This window comes from Triturus cristatus, chromosome 1_2, assembly GCF_964204655.1.
Source record: "Triturus cristatus chromosome 1_2, aTriCri1.1, whole genome shotgun sequence".
Classification (NCBI taxonomy): domain Eukaryota; kingdom Metazoa; phylum Chordata; class Amphibia; order Caudata; family Salamandridae; genus Triturus; species Triturus cristatus.
In genome coordinates this window covers 447,028,995-447,046,628 of record NC_140580.1, presented here as the reverse complement: position 1 = coordinate 447,046,628, position 17,634 = coordinate 447,028,995, and the positions used below count along the sequence as shown (strand labels likewise).

At 45.8% G+C, this 17,634-nt stretch overlaps 1 protein-coding gene across 6 annotated transcripts in view; it reads left to right on the top strand.

Moving 5' to 3' along the window:
- KIF11 (kinesin family member 11) overlaps positions 1 to 17,634 on the top strand; it is a 271,380-nt gene that overhangs the window by 101,285 nt on the left and 152,461 nt on the right. For all 6 annotated transcript variants that reach the window (XM_085606145.1, XM_085606146.1, XM_085606148.1 and 3 more), the window contains one exon: positions 3,703 to 3,790. In XM_085606145.1, coding sequence (XP_085462271.1) covers positions 3,703 to 3,790 — 88 coding nt within the window. The remainder of the gene's footprint in view (positions 1 to 3,702; positions 3,791 to 17,634) is intronic.

The window sequence follows — 17,634 nt, the reverse complement described above, 5'->3', positions numbered from 1 at the left end:
GCTGCACTGGGGGCACATTTGGTGTCCCTATGCATAGTCCAGCTCAAACCAGTTCTGGGAGCCATTTGCTCCTGCTCTGGCGTGAAACTGGACAAAGGACATGGGTGTAGCCACTCCTCTTTCCTGCCCCTCCCCTAGGAGGGTCCACAGAATCTATCCAACCCCTTCCCATGGGTATAAAGTGGGTTACCTGGCTACAGGACTTTAGATTTTACCTGGACAAGATTATGATAAGAAGAAACCAAGTACTTCGACTGCCTGCACGAAGCTGGACGACTGAAGAATCTCCCTTGGAGTAAAGGAGTACAAAAGCAGGCACCTAAACGCAACTGACCGGTTTGCTTCTCCCAAGCTCCTTAGGCCTCCGAAGATTTCAGCAACACAGGAGGAAGGTCCCGGAGGTCGATCTGCCCTCTCAGCGATTCTGAGACCAGTATCCCTCGTGGGAACCGTGCAACCTGAACCCCTGTGCACCGTGTACTTTTGCAAGTGTATGTGCTTAGTGAAGATTCCTGAGCGTGTAGTCCTGACCCCGTGCAGAATTTGCACCGAAGATTTCTGGCCTCCACTCTGAGTGTCTTGTGGGCTGGTTCTTTGCAGACTTGCTTGAGGTTTCCTTACAAATCCTGGTCCATTGGCCTGTGGGTCCTAGTGAGGGTCACCTTGTTTATTCTTGGGCTTACCTCGTTGCGCCAGACATGCCGTGACTCTCCATTGCTTGGAGAGTCCCCTGGACCTTGCTGGTCCACACCGTAACCTGTTTCCTCTGACCGCGTGGGTTGCAGTTGCCAAGGCTTGTTGGTACTTCAGCCGGACATCGACCCCCTCCGCTCTCGACATCCTTTGTGGGACAGCTCACCTTCGGACTTTGGTCCTCTTCGACGTCTCCTGGTCCCCGTGGCTGCAGAGTCAAGCAACCCTCCTTTGCACCTTAAGCACCCGACATCGGTGGGCATTCGACTACAGATCCCTCTGTCCCCTCTGCTCTCAGGTTCCTCTCACCTTGAATCCAGGCTTGGATTCCACCGGACACTCTTCGCCTTCCTGGTAGCAGCACTTCTTTGCAGCTCTCCATTGGAAACGGCGAAGGTTTCTGATGCCACTTGACACCTATGCACCCGCCTCCTCTGAGATCGGTGACACTGGTACCTCGGTACTCACTGATGGGTTGGCCTTAGAACCTCCTATGTTCCAAAAGGTTTTCTCGAAGTCCTCTTAGAAGTGTCCTTAACTTGTAATTTTCCAACCGCAACTTTGCCATAGAGTTGTACGGAGCACACGTCTGTGTTTCCTCACTGCACCCGTCCTCCGTGGGGTCCCAGCGATTCTACGTGCCCTAGGCACTGTGTATAGTCAGGTCGTTGTTGTACCATTTTTTTAGTATATGGTTCGGTCTCCCCCTGGAGCCCGCTGTGTATTGTGCTATTTACGAATGTTCTATTGATTAAGTATTGTGTGCTTTGTGCCCCAGTCTCACATAGACTAGTAGAGAATGTTATATTAAACAATACGTCTTTTTATATAAACACTGTGTGGTTCTCCTTTCATTTAGGAGGAGATATTCTGGTAAAACGGGCTGCTTCACATTCCTTCAAGATTAAGCCTGAAGGTTGCTCTCCCTTTGACTTCATACATCATAAGGGTTGTGTGGCTCGATACAAGGTGCCCACTTAAACTAGTGGACAGCATATACCAACCCACCTTCTCACACATACAACCATATTTGGGAGTGGTTACCACGACCTTAACGCAATGCACAGAATGCACACTAAATTGGTAATGAGAGGTGTGCATACTGGGATTGCACCTGCGGTCTAACAAATACAAAGTAACGTCCCGGTATATAGATCTGGGGCGAATCGTGGCCAAATCCCTGATCACGCAACCCTGGAAATCTCCTGAGCCTCATGCATTGAAGGCCTGTTCCAGTCGCGGCTCTGCTGGGCGCGGGCAGAGAGTATAGCGCTGCATCAAGAATTTGTAAGCAGCCACTTGCGGTGGACTGGGATGCGATCCTGACGGATTTCCGCCGAATCTGACGAAACCAGGCCGAGGACCCAGACAACGCACCTAAGTGAAGTATGGACCCAACCCTAACAGATTGACTGGAACACAAGGGTCAAACCGGCGAATTCATGGCACGCTCAGCAACATACGTAGGACAACAGTTGTAATGTTCCTTACTGACACTTGTGTAAGCCAACTAGCACAGGAAGCAGCAGGCACTAATTGAGGAATAGGAGCCTAGAGGGTGGCATATAATTTGGTCAACATACAACAAAGCGCTGCGCATAGGCGAATAGATGAGTCCCATGGAAGGGTGATATATGTCTCAACTTTGAAGATAGGTGCCAATGTCATATTTCCCTTGTTATATCAATGTTATGTTGTAAATTGCCTTATCATATATTCACTAAGTCAATGTAGACATTATCGCAATGTTGAGTAAGATCCTGATGTTTAATTAAGACACGTTGCGTTTCAAACCTGCTCAGGGAAAATTGAGACAAAATTGAACTGTGATACAACTGTATAACCTGATGTGAATTGCAATTGTGAAAAAATCAATAAACAAATTCAAACAAAAAAATAGACTGGAACTGGATGTGTTAACTTGTTCGCCATCTAGTCTCCTTTAATTTCTCACGGACTCACTAATTGACAGTTACGCTTTTCATCCTTGTGTGAAGTGCATTGGTAATTTGGCCTGTACAAAACTGTGGATCTAAAACCTGAAAAACATGTTTAAATAAAAAAGCTAAAAAAATCAATTTCCAGTTAAGCCAGACTCTACGTGGAAATTTGAACCCGAATACTGCCATTGTGTAGCATCAAATTTTCATGAGTTTCATAACCCACTACTAATTAAGGTTTGGGTTGTAAATAAATTGGCATGACCAGACATGGGATGGCTACGTGAAGATGATGATCATGTGTCACTGTGGATTCCCATGTTTGAGGAGCACCCTTATCTTGCCATACCACTGCTTTGGGATTCATTTGATTTGCTAGGCTAATCTAACACAAGACCTTGCCCAATATATTGTGTGCTTATGCAGGGATACTGTTCTAGGCAGCCCATAATATTTTAAGTTCATCTTTCTAAGATTGCTTGCCCCCCCCCCCCCCCCCCCCCTTATTTAATTTTTAATCTCTGACATTGGTTTCTTTGTCATCCCAATTATTACATTTCTGTTATAAAAATATGTAACCTAATTAATGTACCAGTTTATGACATGAACAACATTTTGGGTACCATGATCTGGGTATGGATATCCCAGTATTGCTTTGTACCCTTTAACAAGCTGTGGGAAAACAGGATAGTTGGCTTCATTGTCTTGGGAAATATTTGAATCTGTATCATGCAGTTCAGCACATGACCTTGATCTGCTACTAGTACCTCTATCATCCTATGCAATGCGCTTGAAATACTAATGGTTTCTCGTAATTCCTCAGTCTAGCTCTATAAACACTCCTCACAACCGTAACAGGAATCTGTCAACCTCCTTCATTGTGTACATTCAGCAAAGTACTGAAAGAGGCGCTCTGTTTGCTAGGACACTGGGATGTTGACCCTCTTATTTTCCTGTGTAGTATATGCACTTTTATTGACTTACAGCCTGTCAAATTGGAAAATGTGATTGATTTTAGTGTAATGGAATGTGGAAGACTTGAGTTTAACACACTAGTCCTCTGTTTCAGGGCAATGTTTGGAAAACTTTCCTGTCAAGAGGAGCAAATTGCTGAATATGTTGAGAAAATATCAGCCCTGGAAGAAGAAATAAAAAGAGTAAGTAGATATTCTGCGACATTGAATTGCTTGTACATTAATCGCAACAACGGTAACAGACGTTTGTTGGTTGCGGTTATCCAGATAGACTGACCTGCTTCACACATGGGAGCTAATCCCTTTTCAGAGTTCTGTGTCACATGAAAAGTTGCTAGACTACCTCTTTGTTGGCCCTAGCACATTCTGCATGTGCAGAATGGTAAACCACATTGCTCTGGAATGGACAAGGGGACGTTTTATTGCTCACTTCTCACACATTTCTAAGGTCTTCAGTGTCCAAGTAGTCTGCAAGAATGTGGCCCTTTTTATTTCCTTCTGGATTTTTACTTAGGGTTGTGTTCTATATTTATGCTCCACGAGGTAAAAGGGACTTGGATGTGCTTTAGTAGAAAAACGCAACCATTTTCGATACTGCACTTTCTTCTAGCCATAGAATGTCATAGCAGGAATGCACACAGGCTGAGAACATTGGTAAGATAGTTACCAGACACCATTAAATAGGTAGAGATTGGTAAGATAGTTATCAAATGCCATTCGATAGATAGAAGGCCTGGGAAGAGTAGATGTGCTAAACTAAGATATAATGTACCTATATTGCTTTGTCACTTGTGTGCCTCTTATTTAATGTGTCTGGTTAAAGTTAAAGAACTTGGATGATTTGATACTTGATGTTGTGTTTTCCAAAAAGCCTCTAACCCCAAAACCACCACTCGCTCAAACATTGGCAATGCAAGTAGATCAAGTTTTTAAATGAACATGCCTCAGTTAATAATATTTTTAGGCTTTCATTAAGACTACATAATTATACTGTTTCATCTTAGCACTCGTGCTTCCTTTCATCCACCCTCACTCATTCTTGCATTCATCCAGTTATATAACCACACAAACTCAACCACATAAGCAAGATTAATTAAGAGAATAAAAGTAGAATAAGATAACCCCCAACAGTGGCAGGCATATGCTTGCAATAAAATTAAATGCAGCACCATATGTAATGATACTTTAAATGTTTCTTTTTTTGAATTTACAGCATTGGTCCACATTTAAAATGTGCTGGCCATTTTGGAATGGTAAAACAGCAAAACTGTGAAAATTCATGACGATGGGCTGGTCTAGAGATTGTGGCCTTGCAGGGTTCATCACACACGAGATTAAATAAATGGCAAGCAGCAGCCTGTTAGCACAGTTTGAGGGAGCTGTAGAGTGCTCTGAAAATAACAATAATAAAGATGAGGGAGGAAAATGGAAAACTGGAGGATTGTCCCACCAGCCCTCGCACTAAGACGAACTTATTTTCAGATGGATATGCAAATAATCAGAAAAAATGCAGTTACTCATATGACAATAGATGCAATGTGTGAAGTGTCTGACCCCATGCCTAATATTATGGATGCAAGCAGAGTGCTTCTGTCATTGTCTTTCTATTATTGTCTGAGTGACAGCAGAGTTCCGATATATTTTTACTTCTCCTTTTTAGTGTATATACACACAACAAAAGATACATATATATTTATATTTCAAATATTTAGCATTAATAATACACCCTTAAAGTATTATTACCTCCAACTTACAGTTCATAATGGATAAATGGGGTCTTGTGCCTTTGTATTATTTACTAAAGCAGGTTAGTACCATGGCATCTGACATAAGTTTTCCCAAAGAACCAATAGGGCCTAAACCTTTGAGTGGCTTGCCATACCCAACTCAAACCAACTGAACTGGTCATAAGCTTTCTCACAAGGCAACTGTGAGGAAGTAGATTATTCGTTAGGGTGCTTGTGAGACCGCGCCAAGTCATAATCTTACAATTCTGTATCTGGTCCAGTTACGTGTTTTTTTTTTTTTTTTTGTTTGTTTTTTACATTTCAACCTTAGCTCAGTTCTGGGTAGCTATGGCACAAATCAGTCAGGTGCAGCTCAAAGGAAACAATTGTAAGGCAATTATCAGTACCAAAACAGTGAAGTCGAAAATACAACACAATAAAATTCCTACTCCAGTTTATAAAAATAGTATAAATTTAACTGAGCAAAAAGACACCAAAACGACAAACATTGGATAAGAGGACATGAAATTCACATTTTACGACTTTTAGAGTGTTCTAGTACTGCAAAGTGCCAACTGCAGTTATGTGTCTTGTGCTAGACCGGGTCAAAGCTCAACCAGACTGCGATGGAGTGCGGGTCGGATACTGAGACCAGATTCTTCCCAGTGAATACTTTACCTTCAGAACTAGTCTGTTTTTCTGGATGATTTTTCACTTCGGGTGAGCTGCTGGCTTAAGCCAATTGAGGGCTCAACTATGGTAGAGTGATACCCTGTGTTGATCTGAGTGAAATCCTCCACCTTGGGAGTTACAAAAGCTCCGCTTTCAGAGAAGTTTCTTCCAGCTGGGCAAACCAGAAATTTGAATCTGACCTGTGATTTAACAATGGTGTGTACGTTTGGGCTCCATTCCAGTGGTAGCCTCTGGTCCTTTTAGGCAAAAGTACAGAAAATGGTTGTAAGTGTCCACGTTTGCAGTATAGAAGGGAGACTATTCACTCGAACAGTAGTTAAGAGTCTAGGACTTTTTGGCCGCTAGTTGGTTAGTTGTAACTCTATCTTCCCAGGGCCACCAGGGGGTTCTAGGGTAAATCCAGTTGAAACTGGTAAGCTGGGTATCATTGCAGGCTTCCTGCAGCTTTTATGTTCATGGTGCTTGTTGGACTTGGCCCTTTTTTGCAGGGTTATCCCTGAACTATGTGCCTTCTTCCTGTCTTTTTTCTGACCTGTTTTTGTTAGTTTTATGACTCTGGGCACTTTATCACTGCTGATCAGTGCTAAAGTGCGTATGCTCCCTATTGTAAATTGTTGTGATGGATTAGTGAATGCATGATTGGCTTATTTGATTTACTTGTCAGACCCTAGTACAGTGCACCATGTGTGCCCAGGGCCTGTAAATCAAATGCTGCTGGTGGGCTTGCAGCACTGGTTGTACCACCCACAGAAGCAGCTTGGAAAGTGTGGCCCAGGCCTGCCATTGCAGAGCCTGTGTGCAGTCTGGGACTGCCATGTCGACTTGGCAAGTGCACCCCCTTGCCAGTCCCAAACCTTCCCTTTTCTACATGTTAGTCACCCCTAAGGTAGGGCCAAGGGCAGGGTGCATTGTATGTGAAAGGTAGGACATGCCCTGATGTGTGTGGCATGTCCTGGTAGTGAATTACAGCCAATTTCGTTTTTCACTATTGCAAGGCTACCTGTTCCCCTTAGGCCAGAATGGGCAGTTTGATTATTACATCTTATAATCCTAACTGGTCCAGGGAACAAGCTAGGAAAATAACGTTTAGTATGCCTGAACTCAGAATGTTAAACATCTTTTAGTGTGGGTGATTTTTACGTTCTGTGTTTGAAAATACCACTTTTAGAAAGTAGGTCTTTTCTTGCCTAACCATCCAGTATGCCTTTGCTAGGTTTGTGTATTCCACGTCTGGTTTGTGAGTGACAGGGGCCTGGAGAGGGCTTTGGCTCCAGCAGTCTGATGGGTCCGGGCTGAGCTGAATAAGACCTGCATTGAATAGAGAGTAGGGGGAGGAGATTTCCTTTCAGCTACCTGGGCCAGGTCTGTTTTCAACAATGCTGTCTCCACCTCCTGCCAGGAAGCTGCACCAAGGAGGACTGAATTGTTTTTTGCTGGGCACAGGCACACTTTGCCTTCAGAGGACAAAGGATTTTGCAGTATAAATATTTGGACCCAGAACTTTAGATCACTTACCGGAATCAAGACGAACCAAGGAGAGAAACCAAGGAAGCTGAAGGAGGAGACTGCTTCTGTGCTGTTTGGGGTTGGCCTGCAGTGGTTACTTATTGCCAAGGAAAGGAGAAAAGGAACTCTGTGTGTACCTTTACCATCTTGAGGAAGATCTCCAAAGGCTTGAAGCTGAGCTTTCCTCATGTTCTGAAGTCTCAGGGACACAGACTTAACCACCAGCTCCCCCTGAATTTCTTTGCTGGGAATTCTACCTGCAGTGATGTGCCTGCTGTTGTTTTGGGCCCTCTGGAGACTGCGTGTCGCTGGGAGCGGGCAGCACGACGCAACGGGGAAGAAGCGTGTCGCAGCTGCAGCAGTTGCAGTCGCATCGCCGAGGAAGCGTGTCGCATCACCAGAGAAGCGTGTCACAGGGCCTGTCGTAGTTCCAAAGTTCGATTTCGCCAGCGGGTGTGCACGCATCACATCCATGTCGCATCGCATCAAAGACAATTTTGTCACATCACACCGGATCGTCGCATCGAGGCGCCATCTTGTTGAATTTTAACCGGAACGCAGTAAGAAACAGACGCATCACCTCCTCTCCGGTAAGGAACTGACGCATCACCTCCCCCGAAGCAAGGAACCAATGCATCATCTTCCCTGCGACCCTTTTGTTTATGTTGCGTTACGCATCCAAGCTACTTTAAGAGTTAAGTGTTGCATCTACCATTTACATTGAACTAAGCTATTTCTACCATCTAAAAGTCATATTTTTATTACTGTATTGTGGATTTTTGTCGTTTGGTCTTGTGTTAAGGCTAGTAAGGATTACTTTTTTTTCTGAACTGGTGTGGTGTCCATTTGTAGTGTTTTCACTGTATTGCTGTATGTGTTCACAAATGCTTTACACACTGCCTCTGTATAAGACAGCCTGTTCGTGCCAAGCTACCAAGGGGGCGAGCAGGGGTTATTTTAGGAGTGTAGCCCCCTTACCCTAACTAGAAGCAAGGGACCCTACTTGGTCAAAGGTACCTACCTCTGCCAACTAGAGACCCCAATTTCTAACAGAAGGCTAACCAACTAGCCTGTGGAGTTCACTCTTCGGTCCTGGGTTGAAGTTGGAGCAGGTCCAGGTCTTGGTGTTTCTCTCTACAGGTAAAAGAGCAGGCTCAGTCCTTCTGAGTTCTAGTCCTTTGGTTCAGCAGATGCAACCGTTCTTCTGTTTTTCATAGCACAGCTGTGTTCTGAAGTAGGTAGCCAAGGTTTCCAATGTATGTCTTTCTAGTGGATGAGGGAGACTCCTTGGCTAATAGGAGTATAATTCCCATCGGCGACCCTACCCAAACTTACAGCACTTACTGTGGGTTTGGCACTAAACAATCCCACAGTGCATTTCTTTGCCTAAATCCAAGATGTCCGAATCATCCTTCACTGGGTCAGAGCTAAGGGCACACCCCTTGGGTTTGTCTAAGGAAATGAAAACTTTCGTAATGGAAAGTTTCAATTCTATGGAGGACACGAGGACTAGGCATTTTTGTCTTCACTTATTTGAACAGCAGCCATTTTAATAAAGCATTAACAACACAAGGACTTCATAGTCCATGAATCCTCAGTGAAAAACCTAAAGTTCTAAGCCAATAGTAACTGTCCAATCGGGAGGTTCCTGCCTCATTAACTGGATATGACCCTCGCAGGACTCCCTCTTTCTTCCTGCAACAAGGCTGACAGTGGAAGTTCAGCCCTCTTTGCTTCGAGGACTCAACCTATTAACAGAGAAAAAAGAGCCATTAACACTGCTTGTGGCGAAGGTCCAGCAACAGCTATAGCATCTCTACTTGATAACATGGCATCTCTACATGAAACTGGCGAGAAACCAGGACAAATTATTACTTGCACACAGACGCAAAATCCATCAACCCGGCTGGGCCATGAGTTATCGTGTAATAATCCTCACCTCTTTGTCCTTAATGGAATTGAAACTTTCCGATACGAAAGCTAGGAAATATTTCATGCTATGTCAGGACACGGAGGCACGGATTAGGCTAGTTTCAAGCTTATCCACCACTAGGGCCGCACTGAGGATACCCTCTAATCGGGCTCCTAGTGCAAAAGCTTTTGAAGCCATCGCTCCTCTCGTGGAGTGCGCTCCTAAAATCCTTGAATCAATGCCTGCTTCAAGCATCATCCATCGTTGCCATCTCGCAATTGTTGGGGATGAGATAGCCCTAAAGGGTTTTCTCAATGCAATAAGGAATTGGCACTCCCCATGAGGTCGCAAGTCTGCTGTCATGGCCTCGTAGGCTTTGATACATCGAACAAAACAGGTTGGGTACCTCCGGAAATGCCGGGTAGATCACCTGAGACTGGCATTTGGGTAACAAAGAAGGTGACTCCCTCCGGCGTAAACTAACATCTAGGGCTCTGTTGTCCGAAACTAGTCTACAGGACACGAGGCATAAGAACATAGCCAGTTTAGAGAATAGTTGTTTCCTTGACAGATATTTATTGTTCATCCGGACAATAAGTTCAAAACCTTGTTAACGTCCCTGAGGCCTGAGTAGCTCGGCTCCGTCTGAAGCGATAAGCTAATTCCACACAACAGATTCCTAACCATGGATGTTCACCCACTGGGAGGTTTGCCACTGATGCATGCCCCGCTGAGATCGAGGACCGAAAGGTATTGACCGTTCTGTATGCTAGACACTCCGAGGCTAGAAATTTCAAGATGTGGACAACCTCTGCCCCCACGGGATCCAGACTCCTTTGGAGGCACCAACCTATCCAACGTGACCAAGCCGATTGTTACCGCTTAACTGTACTGTCTGACTGCCTCGAGAGGTCTGCAGTGTATATCGAGGTGAGAAGCAAACAGGTCCATTGTGAAACGGCCCCAGAGAGCCTGGAACATTGGGGAAAACAATTTCCAAAGGCTTGAACCGTGCAGATGGCGAGAATGCCAATCTGCTATCTGGTTGGCTACTCCCCAAAGGTGCTTTGCTGTCACTGATACCTGGTGCTCCAGGCAGTACTCCCAGAAGTCCTTGGCTAAATCCGCCACGGCTTTAGAACGAGTTCCACCTAGTTGGTTGATATAGCAGAAGGCCGCCACATTGTCCATTTTCAGATGGACGTAGGACTGGGCCTGATCTTTGGTCCAGCACCGAACCGCAAAGGCTCTTGCCATCGACTCCGGACAGTTGATAAGCAGAGAACGTTACCCTGCGGACCAACCGCCGCCTGTGGTAAACTCTCCACAACGGGCACCCCAGCTGGAACCGCTGGCGTCTGATTCGATCACCAGGTCTGGTAGGGAACCAATGATAGCTCGTCTGTTCCAAGCCTCCATGTGTGAAAGCCACCAATGCCGCTCCTCCCTTGCTTCCTCGGAGAGTGGAACCCGCTGGGATAAGTTAGACCCCCAGCGCAGGTGTGTAAAATTGCTGCACCTCGTGACTGCTCTTCGGGACTGAGTGGACTCCACTGAGTCCATCACAAACCCTAGGAAGGTGATCGACTGAACCGGAAGGAGGTTCATACTTGCAGCACTTACTGGGGGTTTGGCACTAAACAATCACACAGTGCATTTTTTTGCCCATATCCAAGATGTTTGAATCATAATTCACTTGGTCAGAGCTATGTGCACACCCCTAAGGTTTGTCTAGGTAAATTATGAACACCTCCACCCAACCCCAGGCTCTTTTGTTCCCTTTCCGGATAGCAATTCACACCTCCCAGCAGGCTGTCCAATGGCAGCTGGGGATTTTCCGAAAGGCGCTACTAGAGGCTTTAGAAATAAACCTGCAACTTTCTAAAGGTGGCATTTTCAAAATATTAATTTCAAGTCAGACTTCACCATCTGATTGGATTTCAAGTTTGTATTAATTTGAGACTTTGAGTCGTGGTGCTAGCTATTTCCAAACCAAATTTTTACATTATACGTTGCTATAATGTAACCCAATATTTTTCTATGGCACAGCCAGCCTTGCTACAGTGAAAAACAACGTAGGAGATTTTTTCACTACCAGGACATGTAAAACTTAAATACACATGTCCTATTTTTACATACCATGCACCCTGACCTATGGGCACTTAGAACCTACCATAGGGGTGACTTAGCAGTATTAAAAGGCAGGTTTAGGTCTGTCAAAAGATGTTGTTTGACAGGTTGAACGGGCAGTTTTAAAACTGCCATCTTAGGCTGCAGTGGCAGGCAGTCATATTTTCATATTGCGGCTATAGTGGTGGCACATTCAGTGCTGCAATCCATTTGTGACATTTAACGTACAGGACCTGGGTACACAGTAGCATATACTAGGGGCTTATAGGTAAGTTAAATATGCCAATCAGGTAGTAGCCAATTGCACATTCTTTAGTGGTCAGAGCACAGACTGGGTGCCCCAGTATTCAGAGTCGGTAAACCAGTACTAAATCTAGCAAAAAGTGGGAGTAATCCTACAAAGAGGGCCATTTCTTACTGCAGCCTTCAGCTAAACAGTAATAAAATGACAAATAAATGCAATATTGCAGTTTGCAAGACCGTATCACACCCATTCCTAAGAGGTCCTAGTAGGACTTATCGCATTGAAAATCTTTTATCACGATTTGCTTGACTAAGTTACTAACACAAAAGCCCTTTTTTACTGCGATATAGTGCACACCGCCTTAGGGCTGGTAAGGCCTGCTAGAGGGATGACTTGCCTATATCTTAGGCAGTGCTAGCTTACATGGCACACATGCTGTGGGCCATGTCGACTTTGTCATTATTCTACCTCACAAGGGCATGCAAGCTGCAGAGGCAGTAGCATGGTCCTAGTGAGGGGGTCCCAGCGGACCCTCTTCAGCCTCCAGGCCCTAGGTACCCATGGTACCACTTACTAGGGACTTGCAGGGGGGCAGAAGTACCAATTGTAGACAGGTTTTTAGGGAAAGAACACTTGTACTGGTAACCTGGACAGTAGGGACCCAGTACTCTACAGTCAAAGTTGCATCAAAAGCCAGGCAAAAAGTGTGGAGCAGGGGGGCACTGCAACAGAACCTTATTTTCTCACACTTTACCATATGTCTTTCACAAATATGCCAAACCTAATGCTTTTGTGATAACATTTTACCATAAGGAGATCAGACCTATGCCTTCGGACGTAACTTATCTGTGAACCAATCAGCCTGTACCATTTATCATTGGTTTGTCTTAATATCCAATTGAGGCCTACATGATTAAGGATACGTTTTTACAACAAACTGATATCCTGCATGCAGTCAGGAAATTAGAAATGTACAAAATTTCTTTTGGCAAAGCAAAATATTAGGTCTCGTATCTGAGGCTGAACAAAGATGATCACAATGCAACCCTACCAACCCTTTGATTTGTCATTGGGGTAACTAATACCAAAACCCTTGCCTAGTACGAAAAACAGAGATTCTATTTAACAAAATCTCTGCAGATTTTAATAGAGTAGCAACCGTCTGCCCTTAAATGCCTATTGACTTAAAACATCCTTTTCAGAATAAATGTGCTTCAGGCTGACTTTATAATAAATGGATCTAGTTTATATCCTTGGTTGCTAGCTTGTCCGAATAAACCACAAAGCACTCTATTGAACATGAGCTCACTTGTGACAATCAGACAAGAATACACACAATGTTTATCTAAGATAAGTTGTTTAATAGCATTATAGTGGCATGTGTAAGACTAAAAGGTCAAACACAATAGCTATGCTTGATAAATGGCATGCTCCAAGCTGAATAAACAAAATACTACAGCTTCTTGGAGGGTAAGCACTGGTTTTGTGGGCGCACACTGCTTTGACAAATCAAAAGCTGTTCTTGGTTGAACAAATCTCTGGGTAGAGCCGCAGTACCCCTCTGTAGTATCCCTGAAAGTTTTTTCTTTCTTTCTAATTACATATGCAGGCCACAGTTGTGCTGTCAAGCTAGACTTAAGAATGGTGACTGTCCAAAAAAGTGATGAATTTGCTAAAATACCTTTTTCTTGTTCATTAAGACTGTTCTGGATCAAGAAGTCCATGTTTGCACACAATGAAGGTGTGAATTGTTCAGGACCCAACTGGTTTCAAAACATTCCAATGTTACTTCAAGTGAGTGATGGAATCTTGTAAACACCCAGTCAGAAAGCGATATAGGGGTGGGAGGGGTGTTCTAAGTGCCAATCTTGGAACTTGCAGCTATGAAAGGGCCAGTCACTAACACCCACAAAGTTGTCCCTATCAGAGGCCATTTCCAGTTCGAAATCGCAATCTCTCTGGAGCTGTAAAAGGTAGGAGAATGGTTCAAATAATTAAAGAATCTGAGCAACCTACCATTGTATATGGAGCGGTCAACAGTTGTCCTAGCCACCATAAGACTCAAATTAGTCAACACCCTTTTGTAGTTTGCGTTAAGGAACAAATGTACACCCTCCTTAACATCTCAATGTGTCATGTGGGTTAAACTACTCTTTTTGTTTTGTAGGGAGAGGGCTCTTTACTCCTGCTCATCCCAGGAAGTACTCTGGTGCTTTCCCAAGCAGGACAATTTGAAACATCCACTCCTTGGAATACTCTTACCTTCCTTCCTACCTTTGTCCCTTTCCCTAAACATAATCCTCAATGTAGAGAAGGCTGAAGCTGCAGCTGTAGTTCACTGGAATGCTATCCTCCTTTCTTTACTGCTGATTGCCAATTTTAAAGTTCCAGAACCCACTTTAGTTTCCTCCGATTTTGGCCATCCTGGCTCCTTCCTCAAGTGTTTTGGAGGAAATAGTCTGGCTTTCAGCTCCTCCTTTAGATTTGCCTCTTTTGTTTTACTGTCATCCTCCATCCAGGTAGTCCCATCCCCCTTTTAACCACCCATACTCTTAGCCTTTGGTTCTCTGTGCTTCTCTCGTCCTGTTACTCTTCACCCTGGCTCCACCCTTTTTCCACAGGGCTCAGGTGGTCCTGGCCTCAATCTTTTAGACTATGGCTCCTTAAAACGGAGTTGTGCGTTGTTGCTTCTCCTGTACAACTTTTACCTTGAAGTGTTTCCACCAAAGCCAGGACACTGAGTGCACCTGTGGCCCCGTACTTCCCCATGACTGGCATGACCTTGCACCCCGATGAGCCATGAGGATTGTCAGCTACAGGGTCTTTCTGCATCGCACTGCTCCACCAGACAGGATACAAACTGGAGTTCAAAGTAGAACTGGTTACTTTTGTGCAGCCAGATGCTCACATTTTAAATGAACCTCTGAACAAGTGCACGTTTGTTTCACGCCGTAAAGTAACTGTAACAGGGAGCCTGTGAAGCCGTAAGAAGTGGCTTCAGTTGGACTGTTTTTGATTTAAACTGGAATTTGAATTGATGTACTGTGTGAAGGTGTTAATTAATCACTTGACTACCAGGGTGTCTGTGTACGTAAGTGGCAAATATTGTCGCCAGTGTTTGGTCAGTCTTTGGACAAGCATTGGAAGAACACATTCTTTCCATTTGTGCCTGTAATGTATCTGTACAAGTCATAAGGATGTCTTTGACACTTGTAGGGAGGTGTGTATGTCTGTGAATCTATGTATAGAAATAATTAGAGATATAGGTTCGAGGCATGTGGGCTGCTGAATTCATATCTGTGCATAGATCGCCGCCTAGTGTTGTGTCCGGATGTTTGCACGTTGTTGTCCTGGAAGAGTGTTTGAAGTATCACGAGATAGGTGACTCCTCCCCTGGACCACAGTGCGCATGGGCATCCTCTCCATCCTTAGATTGTTTTTTTCCGCCATTGGGTTCGGATGTGCTTATCTTAGCTCAAGTTAGGAAAATTCAAATTAAGGCCAAAAGGCCTTTAGTTATCGTCGGTACTGTTCCCGTTCGGTATCGACTAGTTTCTTTAGTACTTTAGAACCTTTTTCCAGCTTTTCGGATCCGTTTGGTCCGAACATCAAACTTCCATCGACGATGGAATCGAGGACTGCATTCAAACGGTGTCCTTTATGCCACGCAAAATACCCACACATCGAAGTCCACCCGGTATGCAACAAATGTCTCTCACCGGATCACGATGAGTCGAAATGTATGGCCTGTGCCCGATTCCGATCGAAGAAGACTCTCCGGAATCGACTGGCGGCGAGATTAGAAGCGCAGCAGTCGGTGCCTGCCCCGGCCAACATCTTCAGCACCGAAGACGAGGACGCCGAGAGCGTGGAAGAAGTAGACTCCAGCCCCGCTTCCGAACACGACTCCCGATCGGAAGACGACGATGAGGTGCTTTTTCAAAGGGAAGAAGCCATCGACGAGGTTGGAGACTACGAAGAGGCCTTTGGGGCCGAAGAAGATAGCTCTAGCGAGGAGCTAGGCCCACCCGTTGATACGGAGGCTGACAAAATGCGTCATCATAAGGCTCCGGTCGAGGGATCGCCTCCGGGCCTTACCCGAGATCAATCTCAAAGTTCTACGGCCCCGCCTTCAGGCCCGGCCTCGAACATTCCGCACGAGCCATTATTACCGAAAACGACTGGCTTCCCTTCAACGAAACCGAAACCAATTGTCGCTCCAGTTCCAACGAAACCAAAAGTGAAACTGGCTGTAATCGGCTCGAAGGCCTCGAAGCCCTCCACTCCTTCGACGCCAGCAAAGGCCATCGGCCCCGAACGCAGTAAAAGGGATTTCGGCGCCGAGCTCACTGCAGCGGATCTCGGTGCCGACCCGAAGAAAAAGGCCCTCGGTCCCCACAAAGCGCCTCTGGCACCGAAGCCGTCGGCCACGACCACCAAAGTCAAAATGGCCACTCCATCTGCGTCGACGTCGAAGACAGCGACGCCCGCAAAGTCGTCGACTCCAACGACCGTCGATGCCTCTCTTCGGATCGATGACCCCATGGCTCCAAAGCAGTCGACGCCTACGTCCAAGGTGCCGACCGGTTCTAAAGAGCCTTCGGCGTTCTCCGTGCAACAGGTCGCGGCATCGTTGAAACGCATCAGGGAACGGGCAGCCCTCCGATCCACGTCGGGCACCGACACGCACAAGGCTCCGAAAGCACCCTCTGCGCCACCCAACATCACGTTTGGCTTGCAGCCGTCCACGGCGCCGAAGATGTTCGAGATCCGAACACGTGTCCGACAGACACAGTCCCCGTCTCCTGGACACACAGATCTTGAGCCTTCACAGCCACAATTCATCGACGCCAACACTGGTAGACTGATACTCCGCAAGCGGAAAATCACGCCAGAGAGGGGATTGGACTCCTTCAGAATCCCTCTCAAACACAAATTGCCAGCAGGGTCGGAGCCAGTGCTTCATGAACGCTTACAACCATCCCTTCAGGATCCCCAGTCCTTTTCTCCTACGCCTTCAGAGACAGACGCAGTAGAGGACTATATGGGGGATGATACCACCTACCCTGGGGATGTCGATCCTGACGAGCATCTGCAATACCCAGATCAAGCATGGGATGACCCTACAGACCAGGGTACCGCACCAGATACCCATGACACGCAGCTTTACAGCACTAAGACATCTCCCACAGAGGACACTGCTGTCTTCAATGCCCTCATAGAACGGGCTGCTGCCAACCATGGAGTACAACTCCATTCTGACACAGTCGAAGAAGACTTCTTGGTGGACACTTTCGCCTCTTCCGAAAGAACTGTAAAAACTCTGCCCATGTTGAAAGGGGTTATCAAACCTGCAAAAGACATTTTTAAGGAAACAACCAGGGCACGGGTGCTAAACCCCAGGATTGAAAAAAAATACAAGCCTGCACCCGGAGACCCTATGTACATTAGGGGTCAGTTACCTTTGGACTCCATGGTAGTTGCTAACGCTCGCAAACGAGCCCATTCGCAGACAACAGGTGATGCTCCTCCCCCAGACAAGGAGTCCAAAGTGCTGGAGACATCAGGCAAAAGGATTGCAGCGCAAGCAGCAAACATCTGGCGCATTGCCAACACACAGGCACTCCTGGCCCGTTATGATCGTTCCCACCACGACACACTGGAATCACTACTCCAACATTTGCCAGACGAATATAAAGAGGCAGCGGAGCTCCTCATCAGAGAGGGACAACTCTTTACCAATGCATCCATCAAGTGCGCCCTGGATGCTGCCGACACAGCGGCGAGGGCAATCAACACAAGCGTCATGTTGAGA